General features: G+C 44.2%; 1 protein-coding gene across 3 annotated transcripts in view; it reads right to left on the minus strand.

Annotated features, from left to right (window-relative positions):
* LOC147434396 (transcription factor ABORTED MICROSPORES-like) overlaps positions 1-24,158 on the minus strand; it is a 112,324-nt gene that overhangs the window by 14,962 nt on the left and 73,204 nt on the right. For all 3 annotated transcript variants that reach the window (XM_086490872.1, XM_086490869.1, XM_086490870.1), the window contains exons 2-5: positions 10,211-10,321; positions 9,814-9,999; positions 9,589-9,667; positions 9,422-9,490 (exon numbers count right to left, since the gene is read on the minus strand). In XM_086490872.1, coding sequence (XP_086346998.1) covers positions 9,422-9,490; positions 9,589-9,667; positions 9,814-9,999; positions 10,211-10,296 — 420 coding nt within the window. In that variant the 5' untranslated portion in view covers positions 10,297-10,321. The remainder of the gene's footprint in view (positions 1-9,421; positions 9,491-9,588; positions 9,668-9,813; positions 10,000-10,210; positions 10,322-24,158) is intronic.

Below are 24,158 nucleotides of genomic sequence, written 5' to 3' on the forward strand. Positions count from 1 at the left end.
CAGGATCACCAAACAAGATCAAATAGAACTCAAACTTAAAAAGAAATCTCCACATTAGTCGAGCTCGAAAAGTCGACCGACTTTCCATCTTGAAACCTACACCAAAAATTCGGGTTAGGTTTCCTTCCATAAGGTCGTAGACAACAACAGCATGGTCCATCAACTCTTGGACAGACACTGTTCGTCTGGCGGCGATGGTAGTCTCAAGACGTAACAATCGTACCGGACCTCCAAGGTCGTCTGCTCGTGAAGAGACATATACTGAGAGATGTCGAGAAATTTCAAGTTATAATCTACTAGGGTTTCCATGGCAAGCATTTCAAGATACCCCACTCTCCCATATAACTTCGGGCAAAACAAAACAAATTTCTTGAAAGCTTGCCAAGTACTTGGAGTATGCTGCTTGGTAGTTGTAGACATCAACATCTGCATGGCACTGCTTCTGAGAAAAACACTGACTTGAAACAAATCTGGATCCTTCTCTTGCAAGTGATCTTAATTGGCTTATGCCTTGTAAGACATGAGCGGTGAAGACAGGAGTGCGCCCGACGTGCGATGAAGGGTGGGAGTCGGTAATAGGTCCGGGTTGGAGGGCGAAGATCTCTCAAATAAAATTCCATCAATAGCTCTGTCTGCTCTTTTGTAGGACCGGTATGCTTTCGGAAAAGCAAACGGCTGATGCTCTGATACCACTACCACAAGGCGGACACCACGTGCCAATAGAAAAGAACAGATTGAACAGCTTTAAGCACTTCAAATAACAATTGAACTGAAATAGAGAGAGACGACACGCGACCAGAGTGGCGGAATTGCACCCCAGAGAGTATTGGCCCCAAACCTTAGCGCCCCTTTCGGTATTTCTTTATATTACTGCTTGTTCGCAAAGTACAACAGCCGGGGAGCACCTCCTCTGCAATCTCTGCGCTAAAGAGTGCCAGAGAGGGCCCCCAAGGCTCATATTTAAAGGCCCAAAGCCTAAAAGCATCAAATATGAAAAGCTGACCCCAAAAAGTCACTTTCCTAAAATTTCGGGATTTTTCTAAAAATCCGCCACGAATTTCGGTACGTCCGTACAAGTGCCATGTCATCATATATTGATGTGCAAAGTCCTTTGAGTGTATTCTGCTTTATTTTTAATGCCTTTATGTCACTTGGGCCCCATCTGACGAGGTCCCATAAGTTGGTGGGAACTCTTCTTTAAAAATAGGCCACTCGTCAAGACTTTGTAAGTCTGTAAAACTTCTTCTTCTTCTTCTATTGCTTCTTCTTAGGGTTTGGGTTAGGGTTTCTGCAGTTTTAGGGTTAGGGTTTCCAAAATTAGGGTTTACAAGTTTTAGGGTTAGGGTTCCCAAAATTAGGGTTTTCAGGTTTTAGGGTAAGGGTTTCCAGAATTAGGGTTTGCAGGTTTTAGGGTTAGGGTTTCTAGAATTAGGGTTCAACAGTTAGGGTTTCTGGTAGAAATTAGGGTTGGGGTTTCTGCTCTCGGGCAGCCACGTCATCACTTTGTGACAGTTTAGGCACCTCGGCTATATCTGTAAGTTGGCTCCATTCTTTAGGCTTTGACACGTCAACAGTTTGTTACAGTTTCTTTCGTGTGCTTTTTCTCATGCTTTTTGGATTAGTTGTTTGCATCGAAAAGCCGGCTGATCTGTGTCTGAACCACCTCTTCTAATTTTTGTTCTGTAAACATCCTCGGAGAAGGAGGTTTCTTGATTGCCAGTTTGATGGGTGGTTCTGTGGCCTTCTGCCACTGGGTGTGTACTTCTGCGAGGGATTGCTGAGACAAAAAAATTGCAAATTTTGGATCCTTCACAATTTTAATCATGTGCTTTGTTGCCTCGTCAACCAATTGTCGGTGTTCCATCTCTTCAATCTCGAACTGAGTAGGCCGAGGTGGGCCGTACTCTTCCTCTGATTGCTCATGAGAATCTTCTTCCTGATCTCCTCCCGCATTCGCAGATGCAGAAGAAGTCGACTATTTCTTGTTGGATTCCATAAGTGTCGCGAGAAAAGGATCGGATTTTTCGGTAGAAGAGAAATCGGCCGCGCTCTTATACCACTATAACAAACTTGGACACCCCAAGTCAAGATTCTACCGGGACACAACAGAGATTCACTTCAAAACAGTTCACAAAATTGACAGGGCCCGAGTTCCATGCCCAGAGGTATTGGCCCCAAAGACTGGCGCCCCTTTCGGTATTTCTTTTTGTATTAATCTGTGTTCAAAGTACGAGAGAGAGAAGGCAAGTGCTCACTCTCAGACTCTCCGTCCAGATGCTCTAAGAAGTGAAGCTTTATCCACTTATTTATAAGTACAAGGGATGCCCAAAAAGCAGAGCCCCAAAATCTCTAAATTCAAAAGCTTATAATCTCAAAAGCAACTGTCCCAAAAGTTGCCCACTAAATCAGCCTGCACAATTTACGGAAATCTGTATGGAATGCCACGTCAGCACATCAGTGTAGAAAGCAGGTCCGTATAGCTGCCATGTGTCAAGTTGTCAGCGCAAATCGCGGCACAATTTTTGGGACTGTCCGTACAATGCCACATGTCAGCCTGTTGGCGCATAATCCGAGCAGTGTCTGTGTGTGTCCGAGGTTAGCCACGTCACTAGTTTGTGACAAAGAGTCAAATTCTATTCAAGAATTAATGGGTCATGCGAAACGGGGTTTCTCGATACATTCGGAAAATTTGACTTACCCCACTGATGAGATCTTGACTTAGAGAACCCAACAAACCTCCAATAATGAAAGTAGAAAGAGAAAATTCCCAAGAAAAGAAGGATAAGGATACACGACCCCGGCTCACTCTTCGAGAGAGGGCCAACTATATCAGAGAGGGGAAGTGTTTTGGTTGTAGGGAACATGTGCACATCTCCGCAAAGTGCCCCAAAAAGGAACAGCAAGAACAGACTGAAGACAAGCTAGAGAGTTCAAGAGCAGCAGAGGAACGTGGCAAAAAAGACAAGATGAAAGCAGGACTGGTACCAGATTGCATGGGTACTGACCCAAGCCTGATTGATGAAAGTACAGAACTTTGCCGAGCCTAGGGCAACTTCATTTCACCTGAATTGGGGGCGCGGCTCGAGACTACACCCGACAGGATGGGACCAACAGACGGGACATAGCCATTACACCTGTCATTGGCAAACTTCGGTTGCATTGTCAGGGGTATTTAGGGCATGAGGACTTCTACATCATGCCTTTGGCAGGCTGCGACGTCCTCCTAGGAGTCCCTTGGTACCATAAGAACAACGCTGTGGTCGATTATCGGGCGAAGAAAGCAACCTTGACGAATGAAAAGGGCCGAAAAATTGTACTTGATATAAAATTGAAGGGCAAGTCTGTCCCTATTGTATCGGCTTCGGATATTTCCAAATTAATGAATCCAATCTCTTTAATTACTCGATCTACTTGAAAGAGTTAAATGATGAACACAGAATGAACATGTCTGAACTTGATAGAGAACGCCAAGATTAAAGAAAGACGGATCTTGGAGAATGTGCATTGATTACAAAGCTCTCAATAAAATCACCATCAAGAACAGATTTCCGATTCCAAGAATCGATGATATTCTTGACAGACTTCAGAGATCCTCTTGTTTCAGCAGGAGTAATTTGAAAAGCGGATATCATCATATCGGAATTGCTCCGGGAGATGTCTACAAGACAGCCTTTCGGACAAGCTTTGGTTTGTATGAATTTTTGGTGATGCCTTTTGGCCTTACCAATGCTCCAGCGACTTTCAACCGAATGATTGAAAAGATTTTCCGAGAGCTTAAATCATTTGTCGGCACTTTCTTTGATTACATTATAGTCTTCTCCAAGGATGAAGCAGAACATCGACACCATCTGCTACTGCGTGATCACAAATTAGTTATCAATGCCAAAAAGAGTGAACTTTTCTTGCCGGAGATACACTTTTTGGGACACATCATCTCAGCAGAGCAAGAGTACAGATGGACCCGGCCAAGATTGACACTATACGTGATTGGCCAGATTTGAAGAACGTTCATGAAGTTAGAAGTTTCTTGGGCTTGTGTTCTTACTACCGGCGGTTCATTCGAAAGTTTGGAAAGATAGCTTCCCCTTTGCACATTTTGACACACAAAGGGATTTCATTTTTTATCTTCCGAAGACATAGAGTGGGCATAATGGCATTTGGATTGTCATCGACAGATTTAGCAAGCAAGCTTACTTCATTCCAATGAAGAAAATAGTCAAGCCGGATCATTTAGCGAGATTGTTCATTGCATAGATTTTCAGACTACATGGCATGCCTGAGACAATAGTCTCTAACAAAGATCCCCAATTCACCAGTTTGTTTTGGAAGTCTATTTGGGAGAACATTGGCACACAGTTGCAGTTCTTGTCATCTTTCCACCCGCAGATAGATGGGCAATCTGAGATTGCAAATTCAGTTGTACTGGATTTATTGAAGTCTTACATTTCTGATCAGAAGACTCAATGGGAAAAACATTTGCCCTTGGTGAAATTTGCCTACAATAACACGATCCACTTTTCGACGGGGAAGGCGCCATTTGAGATCATTGAAGGTGCTCCAAAGGTTCCACCCTTCCTTAGCATGAAAGATAAGATTTTTGATGCCGACCAGTACACGAGGGACTTGGACACTGCATTTGCCAAGGTCCAGGAGGCTTTAGCGAAATCTCAAGAATGACACAAGAAGGAAGCAGATCGACACCATCGCGATTTGTAATTAAAGGAAGACGATTGGGTGCTCTTACATTTTGAGAAGGCAGGCCTAAGAAAACGAAAAGGAAAGGAGCGGCTTTTTCCAAAGCTTAGCATGAGGTATTATGGCCCTTTCCAGCTAAAATAAAAGATAAACGATGTCTCCTTTAGACTGAAGCTGCCCGATACTTGGAAGATTCACAATGCTTTTCATGTGAGTCTATTGAAGCCTTTTAAGGCGATGTGCTCGATGACGGGGAGCCTGATGAGCAACCCGAAGTGGAGGAAAATGAGGAGATACTCATTCCAGAACAGATTTTGGCACACAAGGACAAAAAGATAAAAGGTAAAGCGATTAGGCGGTTCTTTGTTAAATTCAAGAACTATCCTGCATTGGATGCGAAGTGGATGGAGGAGGAGGACCTAGCAAATACTGGAACTTTACCTTGAATCATTTGGTTTAGCATAGTCTACTCCGATAGAACCCCGACTTCAACGAGGGTGAATCTAGTGCAGCGGGTTTGCACAAGAGGGGAGTCACTCCGCTCCTTTGTCAACAGATTACCCCGATTTTGAATAGAGTCATTGATGTCCCCTTTGGGTTTCAAGGATACTAAAGGGCTGAGTAGTATTCTGTTGTATGACTTTATAGCTGGAATTCCCAAAAATGAATATGATTGATTTGTACTCGACTTGTTTGAGTGCAGGAACTGAAAGACGAAATGACTACAGCATTTCGGTCTCATAAACCTCTATAGACATGATTGCAATAAGGACTAGTTAATCACGCATCCGTGACGTCCGGAATGGATCTAGATGCGATTACTAAATACGTTGCCGATTAGTCATGGTCTGAGATTTGGAATGAATATGTATGTGATTTGTCATGTGATGTCCTGTGATGTCAAGCGATGTCTTGTGATGTCCGGTGATGTGACTGTCGTTTTAGACAAAGTGCTAGATATGTTGTGTCTAGTGCGTCCGTACTAACAGTCAGTGTCTACTAAGACAGTTTATGGCCTCTGTCTATTTTCCAAGCGTAATCGAGGGCGATTACAATTCTTTCAAGAGGAAAGTATGTCACCAATTGGTGATGTGGCAGGCTCCCGGACACACACACACTGCTGTCCGTACAGATTCCCGTAAAATGTGCTAACAGGCTAACGTGGCAGACCTCCGCGATTTGCACTGACTGCTGACGTGAACATTTTTTGCAAACGCGCTGATTTGCTGATGTGGCAGTACGTACAGATTTTCAAAAATTACGCTGGCTGCTTTAGCAGCTTTTGGAAGATCAGTTGCTTTTGGGAACTTTACTTTTGAGTTTAACTTTTGGGGCTCTGCTATTGGGCATCCCTTGTAAGAATAAATAAGTCCTTAGGGACTCACTCCTCGGAGCATCTGGACGCAGATTCTGAGAGTGAGTACCCACGGACTCTCTTGTACTTTGCACACAAATTAATATAAAAAGAAATACCAAAAGGGGCGTAGTTCCGTGCCAAGAGGTATTGGCCCCAAAATACCAAAAGAGGTCTTTGGGGCCAATACCTCTTGGCACGGAACTACGCCGGGCCGTGACGTCTTTGTGAACTATTTTGAAGTGAATCTCTGCTTTGTCGCGGTAGAATCTTCACTTCGGGTGTCCAAGTTTGTTACAACGGAGGTATGGGGTCAGTATGCATCATCTCTCTACATCGTCTCGAGGCAGCCACCTCTTCCAAATCCGCCAGAGCCATCCCCACACACATATGCTTTCTTTACCTCCAAGATGGTAAAGAAAGCCATTGACAGGATGAAGACTAAGAGAGCATAAAATCACGATGGCCTGGTAGCAAAGCATTTTACACATGCCAAGGATTTGAGCTTCTAGCAGTGATGTTCAACCGTGCCATGTGCGAGGGCCTACCTGATACTTGGAGTTTGTCCACGATTGTACCTATCTTCAAGTCAGGGGACCCTATGGAGCCTTGGAACTACTGCACTATCATGATTGGACACACATTAGCACCGTTGTACGCATCCATCCTTGAGCAACAGTTGAGTAGATGGGCAAAGAGAGAGGGTGTACACGCACCAGGACAGGCGGAGAGGTTTCTCCACTCTTGAGCATATTCTAGGCCATTATTGAGGAGGGGAGATCACGTGGGAGACGGCTCTATTGTTGATTTGTGGACTTCCGCAAAGCCTTCGATACAGAGCCCAACGCTAGATTGACGCGCAGACTGCAAGAGATAGGGGGTTCCCAAAAGAGTTTATTTGGGGGATCATGGCTCTATACAAGTCAGTAATGGGGCATGTACGCACTCTCGAGGGGATTTCTGATTTGGTTCACTCCACTATTGGGCTGAAACAAGGTTGCCCGCTATCTCCTACACTATTTGGAATGTATGTGGATGAGGTTGCTAACTACATTGAGAGGGATGGTGATAGAGGAGCACAGTTGGCAGGGACATGGATCTCACTACTGTTATATGCTGATGATATTGTGCTGATTTCTGAATCCCCGGAGGGGATGCAACGTCATTTAGATGCTTTGTACACATTTGCCCACGATAGTGGATTGTCGGTTAACCTGAAGAAAACCAAGGTTATGGCGTTTAACACCACACCACAGTGGGTCACGTGGTCAACACCTACTTTTACATATGGCCAGGAGACGGTGGAGTATACAGATGCATACACCTATCTTGTGGTAGTCTTCAATGGAACGATGTTTTCATTGAGGAGAGCAGCAGAGATTAGATTGACGAGAGCTTATGCAGTTTGGGAGGTTTGGAGAAGATGTGTTCGCAGGTTCGGTTTCAAGAACCTCTAACAAAGCTGTAGCTTTTTGACACTCTAGTGGCTTCAGCTATGCTTTATGGGGTTCAGATTTGGGGACCCTCAGTGGAGCACCATGGTAGAGCTGGTAGCACTGATGGATGGAGATGTATGGAGAGGCCTCTAGTCTCTATGATCTCTCAGCTGATTGGGGCTAAGGCCTCAGTTCCACATGAGATTATTCGAGCTGAGCTAGTTGCGCCCCCCCCCCCCCCCCCCCCCCCCCCCCCCACATCATAGTTGAGGCCCTTACCAGACTAATTTCCTTCATGCATAATTTATGGGCCCTCCCCTAAGACAGATATGCTCGGCTAGCCCTTGAGTCATCCCGACAACTAGCACTACAGGGAGACACATCATGCTGGTATGGGCAGATGACATCATGGTTCAGTCACATGGCTTCAGCATGGATAGACTGCCTCCATTCCAGTCCTCCTTGGATGCACCCTCCCTTTCTCTCACACGGGCAGAGACCACTAGACTTATACGTCAGGATTTGATTCAACTACATACCAGAAGCACATGGATACAGCCGGTACAAGAGTTGGGCATGAAAATGGCTTTCTATAGAGAGAATCTCCTCCAACTAACAGAGGATGGATATGTGATCAGATCGGCCTATATGGACACTCATTTATCCTATGGGATACGATGTGCTATTGGTCAGATGCACACATCATGTCATCATCGCATCAGCTAGACGTTGAGACCGGCAGATTTAAAAGAGTACCAGCAGAAGCCAGGTTATGCCAATTATGACATACAGAGCCAGAGACAGAGTTACATCACATTTATCATTGTCGGGTATACTGTGAGATACGAGACCGCTTCCATTGTCTATTCAGAGAGGGCTTTAACTAGAGTTATGAGATATCAGGATCAGAGATGCCTCAGGTTGTTTTTGCCAGAGTTGCACAAACAGAGGGAAAGTCTCTTGAGGAGACCAGGTACTGGTAGACATTCACAGAGGGAGATCACTGACTTCTTTAGAGTAGGGACTCAATAGTAGTCGGATGAGCATGCTTCACAGCAGACTTCAGAGCCCACCTCTACCAGAGGTATATTAGTGGACAGAGCCACTGAGCTCGGGAGAGCTAGACGCCCACGTCTACGGGAGCGACCACGACATCGACGGAGGCATTTCATTTCAAGTACAGATGAGGATGAATCTCTACCATATCGCCCCCCCCCCTTTCTCTCATTGTACTACACATTGTACTGGGAACCTTTTGTATTAGCTGGCACATCCATACAGTCCCAGCTTGTAGTAGTTGTATTTTTGTTTCAATTCTTTTTGATTCCAGACATGGTATCAGATTCACTATGTTGTAACAGATTGGTCTCATAGGTCATTTTGGCCTTTTGAAGACGTTAATATATCATTTCATTTCATTTCTCTCTCTTTTTTGTGATGTCAGATTGAATTGCAAAGGGGAAACCTCAAGGCGAGGAAAACCCATAGAAAGTATTACAAACTGTAACTCAGAAACAGTCAAAGTAGAGCTGGTAATGGGTAAAAGGGAGCTCGTCCAAGTCATGGGCAACTTGAAGGGACTGTCTAAGAGATATCTTGAAGAAAGAAACATAGTCCACTTGAATCTGCTGAAACATGAGAAAATTCCGTGCTCTCCACACTGTCCATAGCACCCAGAATCTAACCCAGCCGAAAAAGTATGCATACGACCGAAGCAAAGGTGGAAGCACTCCAAAGATCCACTCACACACACACACACACACACAAATCGTAAGATCACTGGTGTGTACATGCTATCTTGTTTTGTTGCTAGGCTACTGCCATTATCACACACTACACAAAGTTGTAATAGCAGCCTCAAGAGTCAAGGCAATGTCAACATAATATCTATTCAGCATGAGTAGCTTATTTAAATGATGAGAAACAATGCAATTACCTGATTTGACAGGCCAAGCTCGAGTAGTCCAGTCGGAATTGGGACATATACTTTAGCCTGCGACACTTCCTGAAATCCCAGCTCGCTAAAATTCATGTGTGCTATTGAACAAATTAGAACTTCTTTTGTCTAAACAAGAAAGCACAAGGGAAAAGAAAAAAACGTACATTTAAACCACATGCAGCATCGGAATCGGTCATATTGATCCATTGTGGCTGTCCTGTGCACAACACCTGACCATGCAATCTGCAAAGTTGATGTTTAGACATAAATTACAGCCTTTTCACTTAACCCACCTATACATGCCCGCAGATATAAACATAAACACACACAATTACAAGTGTGTATTTCATGGAGAGCATAAATTGCACTATCTTTTAATAAAGCTATACCCAAATTCCAAGGGGACCGATAATGGCATTTGTATTAAATATTCACAGACTTTTGTCTTCAAATGTTGTATTGCAATGTCTGGGCATTTAGGTCCTTCCATAAAAGGAGCAGAAGAATTGAAGTTGGTTCCAAGGGCATTTTGAGCAATTGTGCCGCTGCAGCAACACCCTGTTACCTCAATAGATCTGAGACATACGATGCATTTGTGAGAATGTATGTACAACGTCTTACTACGTGTTTTTTGAGATAATACAAAGACTTTTTGAAAATTCTTTAAAGAACACACACAAGTTTTGGGCCATCATGATTTGAAGGAGCATATCACAAATCCTTGCTGCAATGAAGGTAACATATTGTTTCGAGAAATTGGAACCTGTATAAAGATCATTATTTTACCTTTGATCTTCAGTAAGTCTCCAGTAGAGAACATAATCTACACCCTTCCCCCCAACCAGGTATCGCAGCTGCTCATGCGGACCCATACTGTTGGCATGCTTTTAGAAACACCTGATAAAGGAATAAATTTCGGTTACCCACAAGCAATGCATTGGTGAGAATATACATTGTGGCAAGCAGCTTTTTCTTTCATCAAAATATGACTTTAACATTGAGAAACTATTTTGCTATTTTTCATAATCTCTTACACAATTGCAGTTTTAACGTGCACTATTCAACCTTCATTACTTCAAGGCGGCTCATCCTTATATTGTTGTATGGATACCACCGGAGTCTAGGATATGTCAACTATGCGGTAGAGAACCGGAGACAGAGCTACACTACATATGCCATTGCACTGTGTATTATGAGATACGAGGGCGCTTCCATTGCTTATTCAGGGAGGGTTTTGGACCCCTAGATAGAGTCATGAGGTATCAGGACCAGAGATGCCTTGGCTTATATCTGCTTGAGCTACACCGACATAGAGATATTCTGTTGGGGAGACATGGAGTACGACACTCGCAGAGACAGATCACAGACTTCTTTGGATCGAGGGAGCCAAGAGACCAATCAACAACACAGGGTTGTACCCGCATTCATACCAGAGGCACCCTCATTGACAGGGCGACTGAGCTCGGGAGATTGAGACGACCACGACAGAGACACAGGAGCACACTACATCGACGGAGACTCCAGCAGAGGATCAGAGGCATTCTAGCACGACACCCAGATTGTCATTGAGGGCCTATTCTACAGTTTCACATTACACATTTCACATTTCACACTTCATTTTCAGTTTTCATTTTTTGTACTCAGTACTTTTTGTACTTGAATTTCAGACATTGTACTAGATTCACCACTTTGTATCTGATGGTCTCATAGGTCATTTTGGCCTTTTGAAGACGTTAATATATCATTTCATTTCATTTCTCTCTCTCTCTCTCTCTCTCTCTCTCTCTCTCTCTCTCTCTCTCTCTCTCTCTCTCTCTCTCTCTTTGTATCTGATGGTCTCATAGGTCATTTTGGCCTTTTGAAGACGTTAATATATCATTTCATTTCATTTCTCTCTCTCTCTCTCTCTCTCTCTCTCTCTCTCTCTCTCTCTCTCTCTCTCTCTCTCTCTCTCTCTCTCTCTCTCAAGGGTTGCCGAATTTCGGCGCCACCATAGCTGCAGAATGGCACTGCCTTTGCCGAAGATTCCATAGGTAGCAGGGGTCGCCACATTTGTGGCTCGGGTTCGATACATTTGTGGCTCGGGTTCGATGGATCCGCCTACCGAAGGGGAAGGGCCGGGTGTAGATAGCTACACCACCCCAGAAAAAACAACAGCTACATTTAAACGGAGAAACAGAGATACTGTACTATCACCAGGATCCTTACGAGTTAGGAAAACCTCCAGGATATATGATGAGCTAATGATGGAGAAGGTCCAGGTGATGCTCAAATCAGAGCTAAACTATATGAGGGATGACATCAGGAAGAAAATGCACGCGAGCGCTGAGAGCTACAGGAACTCCATGTATGGAGACATGATGAGAGAACTAGGGAGAGAGATCCGGGGGATACAGAATGAGGAAATTCAAATCTTGAAAACGGAATTACAAAACCTAATCAAGGCCAAAGTAAATGTAACAGAATGCGTTATGCAAAAGAAACTCGATGAGGCAGTAGCAAGTTTTGAAGCATGGAGAACAAATATGGAAAAGCGCATGGGGGAAAAAGATGCAATAATCGAGGAGCTAAAAGGAGAACTTGCGGCTTGCAAATCGGCAACTAAGGAGAAGGGAGACGACCAACCTTCGGTGCTGAAGGAGCTCGAGGACATGAAGGATCAGATGAAAGCTCTACGGGAAGGAGATGAACAGAAATCAAAAACAGCATCTTCATGGGCGGAACGTCTTTTTAAGACGCAAGAAAAGGTTGATGAAGCAGAGAAATGGATTGAGGATGCGAAGAAAGGGAAGGCACAGATGCCCGAGACCACACCTACCTCCACCATTATTAATATGACCATTGATGAAGAGCAGAAAAGGAAGAATCGGGCTCTGCATGTGCGGGTCACAGGAGTCAAAGACAAAGAGAATGTAGATGAAGAAGTGAAGGAACTGCTACAACGCATGGGCATCACAGAGCCTACTCACACAAGTGCATGGAGAGTGGGCAAGAAAGGAATCAATGAGAAGGGAAACGTAAAGGATTAGGGCACTTATTCTCCGCTTCCCGAATATAGAAATAAGGAAAGAATTTCTAAAGAAGAGGCCAACTCTTAAGAAAACCGGTATTATTTTCCTGGGAGATGACCTTACATTGGCACAAGTGGCACACATGCAAGAGTTGATGCCAGAGATCAGGGCAGCAAGAGAAAAGGGGAAAATCGCCTTTTATAGAGGAGGGAAAGTAGTGGTTCTGGAAAAGCACTCATCATGACGGTGCGAGACCTATGGGGCGACGCTCCAGATAGCGGTGTGGAATTGTAATGGATCATATAGGCTAGATGTAGGTGCCTTTGAAGACAGCTTTAGGGACAGAGAAATAATTTTCTACTCAGAGACACACCAGATACCGGGATAGCTTATGCCACATGTGAAGGGTTATTTATGGGAAACAGCTGGTCGACCAGACAAGGGATCTCTACGGGGTAGCCGGGTTCAGGAGGAGTAGCAGTCTTATTTAAAGAGGAGCTGAAACCACTACTACAGATTATCAGGAAAGATGAGCAAGCAAGGTATATGTGGGTGAGAATGAGAGCCGAGACAGGTAGATTTCTATATATCTCTATATGCTACTTCCCTCCAAGTACATCAATCTACTCCTCACCTAAAGGGCAGTCCCCTTTCTCCATATTGAATAATGACATATGCGAGTTCTCTAGAGATGGAGACATCGTTCTCTTAGGAGACTTTAATGCCAGAACGGCCAACTCTCAAGCAGTATTCTATGATACTTCTAAGGAAATGCTCAGAGAAGTGGATTTATCACAGAGGGGGCTTACTAGAAACTCACAGGATAAAGAACACACTGAATATGGGAGACATCTCATGGAGATGGCAACTATACATGGTTTGGCCATACTTAATGGTCTAGAGAATTTCCCTTTATCTGGGGGATTCACATGCTTCCCGCACAGGCATGGGGCCAGTACAGTGGATTATGTCATGACTTCACCAAGCTTTATTTCTAGTATCGAGGACTTTAACGTGGGACCCAGACCGGTTGGTTGGGATTGCAGTGGATCATGCTCTCTTGACCTTATCAATCTCCTTCCAATACAATGCCTCTCAAGTATAAAGGAAGAAGACACACACAAGATATACTTTCACGCCAGAGACTGATTCAGTCTATGTGGAAAAGTTCTATAATAGGATGTGGGCAGCCGAGCCAGTATATACTATAGAGGAGATTACTTCTCAGTTAACAGAGATACTACATGGAGCAGCACAAGAGGCATACCCACATACTCAACCTGATCAGAAGAGAGGATCTGGGAACATGCCTCAAAACAGTTGGTATGACGAGGAATGCAGACAGACGAGAACCCAAGTCCAGAAAGAGCTTACACTTGGGATCATCACATATAAGCAGTCTCGGATTGCTCTTCAGCATATAGAACGTCGCAAGAAAAGGCATTTTTAGCCAAACTGGAGAAGGATTTATATCAGCTCTTCTTGAGTCAGGACTCACATGAGGCCTGGCGTTTATTTCACGAGCACTCACCGCCTCCGACGATTACTTCTCCTGAGATTTGGGGTCAATATGTAACATCATTACATATGGTATCTGGACAGCCTCCATTACCAGATCCGCTAGAGCCATGCCCTGCTACTAGTACTTTCTTTACTACGGAAATGGTGAAAAAATCCATTGATAAGATGAAGACAAGAAGATCATATGATCATGATGGTTTAGTAGCAGAACATCTGATCCATGCCAGGGATCTACTTTCAAAAGTCCTTGCTCGTCTGTTTAATCGGGTCATGTGTGAAGGATTACCTGAATCTTGGAAATTATCTACTATAGTACCTATTTTCAAGTCAAGGGATCCTATGTACCCGGGAACTACCGTACCATTATGGTAGGTCACACATTGACCCGACTGTAAGCATCCATTCTTGAACAAAAATTGAGTAGATGGGCGGAGAATGAGGGCATAAGGGCAACAGGACAAGCTGGATTCAGGAGGGGTTATTCCACTTTAGATCATATTCTTACGCTCAGAGCCATTATTGAGGAAGGAAGAGCAAGCGGGAGAAAGATGTATTGTTGCTTTGTGGATTTTCGGAAAGCTTTTGATACAGTACCAAGGGCCAGATTGATGCGCAGGATGCAAGAGTTAGGGGTCCCCAAAGAGATTATTTGGGGGATCATGACCTTATACGGGTCAGCAACTGGTTATGTACGTACTCCATAAGGGGATTCCGACATTGTTCATTCCACCGTTGGAGTAAAGCAGGGATGCCCACTGTCCCCTACTTTATTTGGTATGTACATGATGAGGTATCAGATTACATTGATAGAGAGGGTGACAGAGATGCTCAACTTGCAGGGTCATGGATCCCCTTGTTGTTGTATGCAGATGATATTGTATTAATAGCAGAATCACCAGATGGAATGCAGAGGCAGCTAGATGCATTACATAAATTCGCTGAGGACAGTGGACTGTTGGTAAACTTGGGTAAAACCAAAGTTATGGTGTTTAACACCACACCGCAGTGGGTTAGGAGATCGGCACCTACATTTTCATATGGCTAGGATACAGTAGAGTACACGGATGCATACACATACCTTGGTGTGGTTTTTGCAGGACCGAAGTTTACTTTTAAGAAAGCAGCGGATGCTAGATTGTCCAGAGCCTCTGCGGCCTTGGGAGGGTTGCAGAGGATGTGTTCACAAGTGCAGTTTCAGAAACCACGAACAAAACTTTGGCTCTTTGATACTGTGGTGGCTTCGGCTGTGCTTTATGGGGTCCAGATTTGGGGACCAACTGTGGATCAGGATAATTGGAAGTCAATGGAGAGACCTTTGGTATCTATGATTTCCCGAATGATTAGAGCCAAGGCCTCCGTACCACACGCGATTACCCGAGCGGAACTAGCTGCCCCTCCGATAGATATTGAAGCTCTTACCAGATCAGTGTCCTTTATACATGGTTTGTGGGATACAAATAATTGGCGATATACTCGACTGGCCCTCGAATCCTCTCGACAAATAGCAATGAAAGGGGATACATCATGCTGGTATGCGCAACTGTCCTCGTGGTTTCAGAGACACGGGTTCAGTATGGAAAGATTACCCCCCTTCCAATACTCTCTTGAGGCTCCATCACTGGCAATTACACGAACGGAGATTAATAAAATCATCCGTCAGGATCTTATACAGTTGGATACTAAGAGGACATGGGTAGACCCTACACAAGAATTGGGCAAGAAGATGGCCGACTACAAAGAAAACTTCCTACAGCTATCTGAAGATGGATTTGTGATTCGCCCGAGCTACATGGATACCCACCTGTCTCATGGTTTGAGATGTGCTATTGGTCAGATTCGTACATCCTCACACCAGCTGGAAATTGAATTTGGCAGATTTAGGGAATCCCACCTGAGAGCAGAATTTGCAAGTTATGCGGAATGGAGCCGGAGACAGAATTACACTACATATGCCATTGCACCGTATACTATGAGATGCGTGGGCGTTTCCATTGCCTATTTAAAGAAGGCTTTGGACCTCTAGATAGAGTCATGCAATACCAAGATAAAAAATGCTTAGGCTTGTACCTACTGGAACTACATCGGCACAGGGATAATCTAATGAGAAGACAAAGAGCACTACAGCCTCAGAGGCAGATCACAGATTTCTTCGGATCGAGAGAAGCAGGAGTGGAAGGAGAAGCAAGAGGCCAGCAGCCAGCACAAAGGAGTACCCACATTCATACCAAAGGCACCCTCATTGATAGGGCGATTGAGCTTAGAAAATCAAGACGACCATGACCGAGATGCAGAAGCACACTTCACCGGAGGAGACTACAACAAAGGATTAGAAGCATTCTAGCCAGACACCTTGAATGCTCCTAAGAAGTTTATTTAATACTTTGTATTTAGTTTTTCACATTTATTTTCACACTTTCACACTTTTCACACTTAGTACTTCAGTACTAAGGTACCCAGTCATTGTAACAGATTCACCACTTTTGTATCAGTTTGGTCTCGTAGGTCATTCTGGCCTTTTGAAGACGTTAATATAACATTTCATTTCATTTCATTTTCTCTCTCTCTCTCTCTCTCTCTCTCTCTCTCTCTCTCTCTCTCTCTCTCTCTCACACACACACACACACACACACACAGGTCACTTCGGCCTTTTGAAGGCATTAATATATCATTTCATTTCATTTGCATCATGTGCAAGGTTCATTGGCACGCTTACTGGCCCACATGTTTAATAGAGCTGTTTGTGAAGGCTTCCCGGAAAGTTGGAGCACCAACATCATTGTGCCAATATTTAAAGCAAGGGATCCTATGTCACCTGGTAATTATCATGCCATCATGATATGTCACACATTGGCAAAGCTTTATGCTTCTGTGCTTGAGAAGGAGCTTAGTTGCTGGGCAAAGAGAGTGTGTAAGAGCATGTGGGCAGGCAGGATTTAGAAGAGGATTCTCTACTCTTGACTACATATTTACTCTTCAAGCTATCATTGAGGAGGGTCGCGCAGATGGGCAGCGTATTTACTGTTGCTTTGTCGATTTCCGCAAAGCATCTGACACAATGCCTTGAGCGAGATTGATGCACGATCTGGGGGGTTCCAAGTGAGATTACATGGGGTATCCTTGCACTTTATGAAACAGTCACAGGTAAAGTGCGTACCTCAGAAGGCGTTTCAGAGATTGTTGATTCTACCATTGGAGTGAAACAGGTTTGTCCACTCTCTCCTTCTCTGTTCGGTATGTGCATTCATGAGGTTTCAGACTATATTGACAGAGATGGAGATAGGGATGCACAACTACCAGACACGTGGATACCTTTGTTTCTTTATGCGGATAATCCCATGCTCATTACTAAATCTCCAGAAGGACTGAGAAGCCAGTTCGATACATTGCACAGATATGCACATGATAGGGATTTGTCTGTGAACCTTAGCAAGACCAAGGTGATGATTTTTAACACCACTCCTCAATGGGTGAGGGCATCAGCAGCAACTTTTCTTTATGGACAGGAAGTGGTTACACAGAACTACACATACCTTGGAGTTCTGTGACCCCCTTTCTCTATGAGAGAGACGACAAAACTCCAGACTTACACGAGGGTATGCAGCCCTTGCAGGCTTGGAGCAGATGTGTTTGTTGGTACAATTTCAAGAGCCCCGCACTAAGTTACGGTTGTTTTATACCCTAGTGACATCCACATCATTGTATGGGGCATAGATTTGGGGACCTAGTCTTGATCATCGCATGAAGTTTGGTGGAATGTCTGATGGGTGGAGAGTGATGGAGATACCTCTCGTCACTATGATCTCCAAGTTGATATGATGTAAGGCCGCAGTACTACATGAGATTGTTAGAGCAGAGTTGGCAGCTAGCCCACTTGTGATTGAGGCGCTTACAGGATCAGTAACCTTTATAAATGGCTTGTGGGATCTCCCATGTCATCATTATGCTGGACTGGCTCTCGAGTCATCTCGCCAACTAGCTATGGGGGGAGACTCCAGATGTTGGTATGCAAGGCTTGACAATGGATAGACTGCCACCCTTTCAGTACTCCTTGGAGCCACCATCGCTTGCATTGACTCGCTCAGAGATCAGCAGGATAGTCAGACAGGATCTTACATAGATTGATACATAAAGGACATGGCTGAGTCCCCTCATGAGTTGGGAAAGAATATGATTTTGTACAAAGAGCATTTTCTTAACACCACTGAGGATGGATTCATTGTACAATCAAAATATATGGATTCACACCTCTCGCATGGCCTTCAATGTGCAATAGGTCAGCTTCGTACCTCCTCCCATCAATTGCAGAGAGACAAGGAAATACATTTCGACACCTTTGGAGGAGACGACATGTGAGCCATGTGACTTAGAACCAGAGACAAGGGAGCACTATTTATATCGGTGCCCAATGTATTATGAGATCTAGGGATGATTTCATTGTCTCTTCAGAGATGACTTCGGACCTTTGTTTAGGGTGATGGATTACATTGATTAGAGATGCCTTGGGATATAGTCCACGTCAGTGCATCTACCCCACTTTTCAGCTCCAGGGACTATCCACTGAAGTTCAATTGTTATTTGAAGTGCTTAAAGATATTCAATCTACTCTTTCCCTCTTGGCACATGGTGCCCTCCCGTTACACCTAACCCTAAAAACTCAGAAGCTTGATCTCTTGCTGGGATTTTTGTAAAACGCGTTAAGCTGCCACGTGTCACTACTGTAAGGATTTCCACAATTTGTGTTGGCTGAGTTGGCAGTTTCGGCGCAAGGCTTTTGGGTCAGAGTTTTTGGGAGTTTGCGTTTTTGGATCAAATGCTTTTGGGGCTTTGCTTTTTGGCATCCCTTGTAAGTTTAAAAGAGCCTAGAGGCCCACTCTTCTGGAGAGTATATGGACACAGAGTCTCGGAGAGAGTTGGACCCTTGGAAGTTGTACTTTGCCAAGAGAAATACCGAAGGGGCGCTAGTGTTTGAGGCCACTGCATCTTGGCTCGAAACTCCGCCATGACATGTCAACGCCTCTCTCTCTATATTCAAATTCAGTTTAGTTATTTGCAATTTCTGTTCATGTGTTTCTATTGATTTCTCGCTTGGAGTTCCCAAGTCTATAACAATCAACAACTCAACTAGTTGGCGCTTTAGCTCCTCTTCATTAGCCTTGTTCAAACGATATGGAAACTTACTGGAGAATGTGCATCGAATATAGAGCTCTCAACAAAATCACCATCAAGAACAAATTTCCGATTCCTAGAATCGATGATATACTTGACCGACTTCAAGGATCCTCGTGCTTTAGCAGGATCGACTTGAAAAGTGGATATCATCAGATCCGAATCGTGCCGGGAGATGTCTACAAGACAGCCTTTCGGACGACTTTTGGGTTATTTGAGTTTTTGGTGATGCCTTTTGGCCTAACCAATGCTCGTGCGACATTTAACCGGATCATGGACAAGATTTTTCGAGAGTACAGGCTATTTGGTGGCACTTTCTTTGACGACATCATTGTTTTCTCCAAGGATGAGGCAGAACATAGAGATCATTTGCTTCAAGTCTTTCAGGCATTACGAGATCCCAAGTTAGTGATTAAAGCAAAGAAAAGTGAATTTTTCCTACCAGAGATACACATTTTGGGACACATTGTGTCACCAGTAGGAGTGCAGATGGATCCGGCCAAGATAGAGACTATCCGTGATTGGCCCGATTTGAAGAATGTCCATAAAGTTAGAAGCTTCTTGGGATTGTGTTCGTACTGTAGGCGGTTCATTCTAAAGTTTGTAGAGGTTGCTGCCCCTTTGCATATCTTGACACAGAAAGGAGTCCCTTTCTCGTGGGGACCCAAGAGAAAAGGACCCACAGAGGTGACTGCCTTTCAGACTTTGAAAGAGAAATTTGACTACAGGACCAGTGTTGACTTTGCCCGACTTGCAGAAGTCATTTGAAGTATATTGTGATGCTTGTGGTCGTAGTCTGGGTGCAGTCTTAATGCAAGAAGGCCATGTCATTGCTTACGAGAGCCGATTGTTCTCAAGGTCGGAATTGACAACACAGATTTATGAGGAAGAGCTTTTGGCGATTATCCATGCTTTTACTCAGTGGCGACACTACCTACTTGGAGCGGATTTTACTGTCTTTACAGACCATCGTAGTTTACGCTACTCCTTGTCACAGAAGCAGCTATCGGAAAAGCAGATGCGGTGGGCGAACATCTTGTCACAGTTTCACTTTCAAATTGTCCATGTTCAAGGATAGAAGAATTTGGTGGCGGATGCTTTGTCTCAAAAGCCATTGGTTCTGGCTATTTCTGCGATACATCATAGGAGCTTCGAGGATATGGTCGACCAATATGCCACAGATACGGATTTTCCAGATATTTTCACATGGATACGGGATGGGGAGACAGTAGCGGGATATTCCATTCGGGATGGATACTTGATGAGGAAAACCATGTTGTGCATTACACAACCGTTGAAGGAAAAGGTTACGACTGAATGCCACTATCCAACTTTTACAAGTCACCGCGGCATTGCTATCACCATGAAAGGGGTAGATAGATATTTCTTTTGAACGAGACTCAATAAGGATGTGGGCGAGTTTGTGCGCAGGTGCTTGGTATGCCAGAAGGTCAAGTTTGACAGGCATAAAGCACAGGGATTGTTACAGCCTTTGCCCATACCCACCCGTCCCTGGGAAAGTATTGCAATGGATTTCATTTTTGATCTCCCGAGAACATAGAGTGGTCATGATGGTATCTGGACTGTTATTGACAGATTTAGCAAACGGGCTCATTTCATTCCAGTGAAGAAAACAGTCAAGCCGGATCACTTAGCGAGACAGTTTGTGGCCCAAATTTTTAGATTACATGGCATGCCTGAGACGATTGTCTCTAACAGGGACCCCAGATTCACGAGTTTGTTTTGGAAGGCAATTTGGGAGAACATTGGCACGCGATTGCAATTCTCGTCATCTTTCCACCCGCAGACTGACGGGCAATCTGAGATTGCCAATTCAGTGGTTTTAGATTTATTGAAGTCTTATATCTCGAATCAGAAGACTCAATGGGAAAAGTATCTACCTTTGGTGGAATTTGCCTACAACAACACGATACACTCTTCGACGGGGAAGGTGCCATTTGAGATTATTGAAGGTGTTGTGAAGGTTCCACCCTTCTTAAGCACAAAAGATAAGAATTTTTGAAGCAGATGAGTACACGCGCGACTTAGACATGGCGTTTGCCAAGGTCCGAGAGGCTTTGCAGAAATCTCAGGAAAGACACAAAAAGGCAACGGATCGCCATCGTCGTGATTTGAAATTAAAGGAGGATGATTGGGTGCTCTTACATTTTGAGAAGGCACGCCTGAGAAAGAAAAAGGAAAAGGAGAGGCTTTTTCCAAAGCTTAGTATGAGATACTACGGACCTTTCCAGATCTCCGAAAAGATCAATGATGTCTCCTTTCGATTGAAACTGTCTGACACTTGGAGGATTCACAATGCTTTTCATGTGAGTCTCTTGAAACCTTTTAAAGGTGATGTGCCCGAAGATGGGGAGCCTGTTGTGAAACCTGAAGTGGAGGAAAACGAGGAGACCCTTGTTCCTGAACAGATTTTGGCACATAAGGACAGAAAGATTAAGGGTAAACTACGAAGGCGGTTCTTGGTTAAATTCAAGAACTATCCTGCATTGGATGCGAAGTGGATGGAAGAGGAGGACCTAGCAGATACTCCTCAGATTGTGAAGCTTTACCTTGAAGCTTTTGGTTTAGCATAGTCTACTCCAAATGGAACCTCGGATTCAACTTGGCCGGAGATATGGTGCAGTGGGTTGCACAAGAGGGGAGTTACTCCGCTCCTTTGTCAACAGATGCCTTGGTTTTTAGAATACTAGAGTCACTGATGTCTCTTTGAGCTTCAGGGATACTAAGAGCTGACAGTATTCTGTTGTATGACTTTATGAAATGGAATTCTCGAATATGAAACTGATTTGTTCTTGACTTGTTTTTAAGTGCAGGAACTAATAGACGAAATGACTACAGCATTTTGGTCTGAATGATCTCGAATAGACATGGTTGCAATAGGGATTAGTCAATCGGGCATCTATGAGGTCCTGAGTGGATCCAGATGCGATTGCTAACTGCATTGCCGATAACTCATGGTCTAAGATCTGAATGAATGTTGAATTCATGTGATGTCCTGTGATGTCTAGTGATGTCTTGTGGTGTCATGTGATGTGACTATCGATTGGTACATGTGCTAGATGTGTGTTCCTAGTGCGTCGGTACTAACAGTCAGTGTCTGCTAAGACAGTTTATGGCTTCTGTCTGTTTTGCAGGCGTAATCGAAGGCGATTACAATCCTTTCAAGAGCGGGGTATGTCACAAAATGATGACGTGGTTGCCCAGTGCATGCTCACAAACACCCTCCCTTGGCCAAATGCTGGCGTGGCAGATTCGACAGAACGATGACGTGGCTGCAGGGTACGGACAGGCCCGCAAACTGCGGAAAACCTAACACGTGGCAGGTTGTACGGATTTCGCCATTTACGGCGCTGCTTTTTGGGGTAGTTTAGCATGGAAAATCTCTGCTTTATTCTACGCAAGCAGTTGAGAGAGAGAAAGAAAGCAAGTTGCTTTATTTTCTACCAAGCCCTATGAGAGGGAAAATTAAAGTTGCTTTGTTTTTAATGCTTTTGATTTTCAGCTTTTGGGCTTTGCTTTTAGCATCCCTTTGTAACCTTTAAATACGTGGGTTGGCCTCTCACAACTCAGAGCATCTGGACGCAGAGTCTGCGTGTGAGCGCCTGCCCACACTCTTGTACTTTGAACACAGATTAATACAAAAAGAAATACAAAAAGGGGCGTCAGTCTTTGGGGCCAATATCTCTAGGCACGGAACTCCGCCGGGGACCAGTGTCGAATCAATTGTGAACTATGAACTGTTTGAAGTGATTATTTGTGGTGTCGTGGTAGATTCTCGACTTGGAGTGTCCAAGTCTGTTACAGAACGGCTCGCCACTCCTCCATGGTGTCTACATTGTTGAAATCATGGCCAACAATCCACAATAGGCAATATATTTACAATCTACTGCCAAAAGTAAGCTCTCTCCCAAGCTGAAGTGGAGACATAGATGGACATCACACCAACCAGAGAATCATCAATCTCTAGAGTGATCCACATGGCTCTACCATGTACCAAAGTACCATGGTCACGTACACAATGGCGCCAACGAGATCCATAGAAATGCATACACCACTGCTAGACTATTATTGTCGAATTGCAATTTCTCAAAATGTATGAGAATCCCCAGGTACCAACTTGCCAAATCTATGATAATTGTCTATACATAACTGGTGCTCCTGCACAAGAAGTATATCCACATCTCAATCTGCATGAGAGTGCAAATCTCTATGAAGCAAATTCTGTCCGGGACCACTGATACTAGTGTGATTCAAGCCATTGACATTCCAAGCGACAATATGTAAATCCATGTGTCAACCAATGATGAATCTGAAACCTCAAAGGCATACATCAACCATGTCAACGGCTACAACAGTAATGATCAATGCTGATCCCTTGTTAAAGCTGTGGAACAAGAGCTTATGGAAGCGCATCCTCATCATGTGGCAGTGGTTGTAGGTGTAACGAGAGGGCACCACGTTCCAACGAAAAAGAACGGACTTTAGACGCTTCAAAACAACTGAACTGAAAGAGATGCACGGCACATGAGGCACGGAGTGGCGGAGTTCCACCCCAACAGAGCACTGGCCCCAAATGATGGCGCCCCTTTCGGTATTTCTTTATATTGTGTCAACACAGTACAAGTGCTATGACTCTTGCTCTACTCTGACTCCCGCTAGAATGCCAAGGAAGTGACCCACAATCTGTATTTAAAGACGCATGGCCAATAAAAGACAATCACATGAAAAGCCACAAATTTAAAAGCATCTCGTACCCCAAAAGCTGGCGTGCTAAAAGCTGCCACTGCAAAATACAAAAATCCGTAGAGAGGCCACGTTAGCAGCATATAACACGGTCATCCATACAGTATGCAATGTCAGCATGTCAGTGCAATGTCCAATGGGACGGGGCCTTGCAAGTGAGTTGCAAGTTAGGTTGGAAATCCTAACCTCTTGTGACTTTCAGGCCCTTCCACAAGGACCTAGAAATTGGTGGGAACCTCTTCTTTTGCTGTTGTTTCTAGGGTATAGGCCCC

The sequence above is a fragment of the Adiantum capillus-veneris genome, chromosome 19 (assembly GCF_014529385.1).
Source record: "Adiantum capillus-veneris isolate H3 chromosome 19, ASM1452938v2, whole genome shotgun sequence".
In the NCBI taxonomy this organism is placed as follows: Eukaryota; Viridiplantae; Streptophyta; class Polypodiopsida; order Polypodiales; family Pteridaceae; genus Adiantum; species Adiantum capillus-veneris.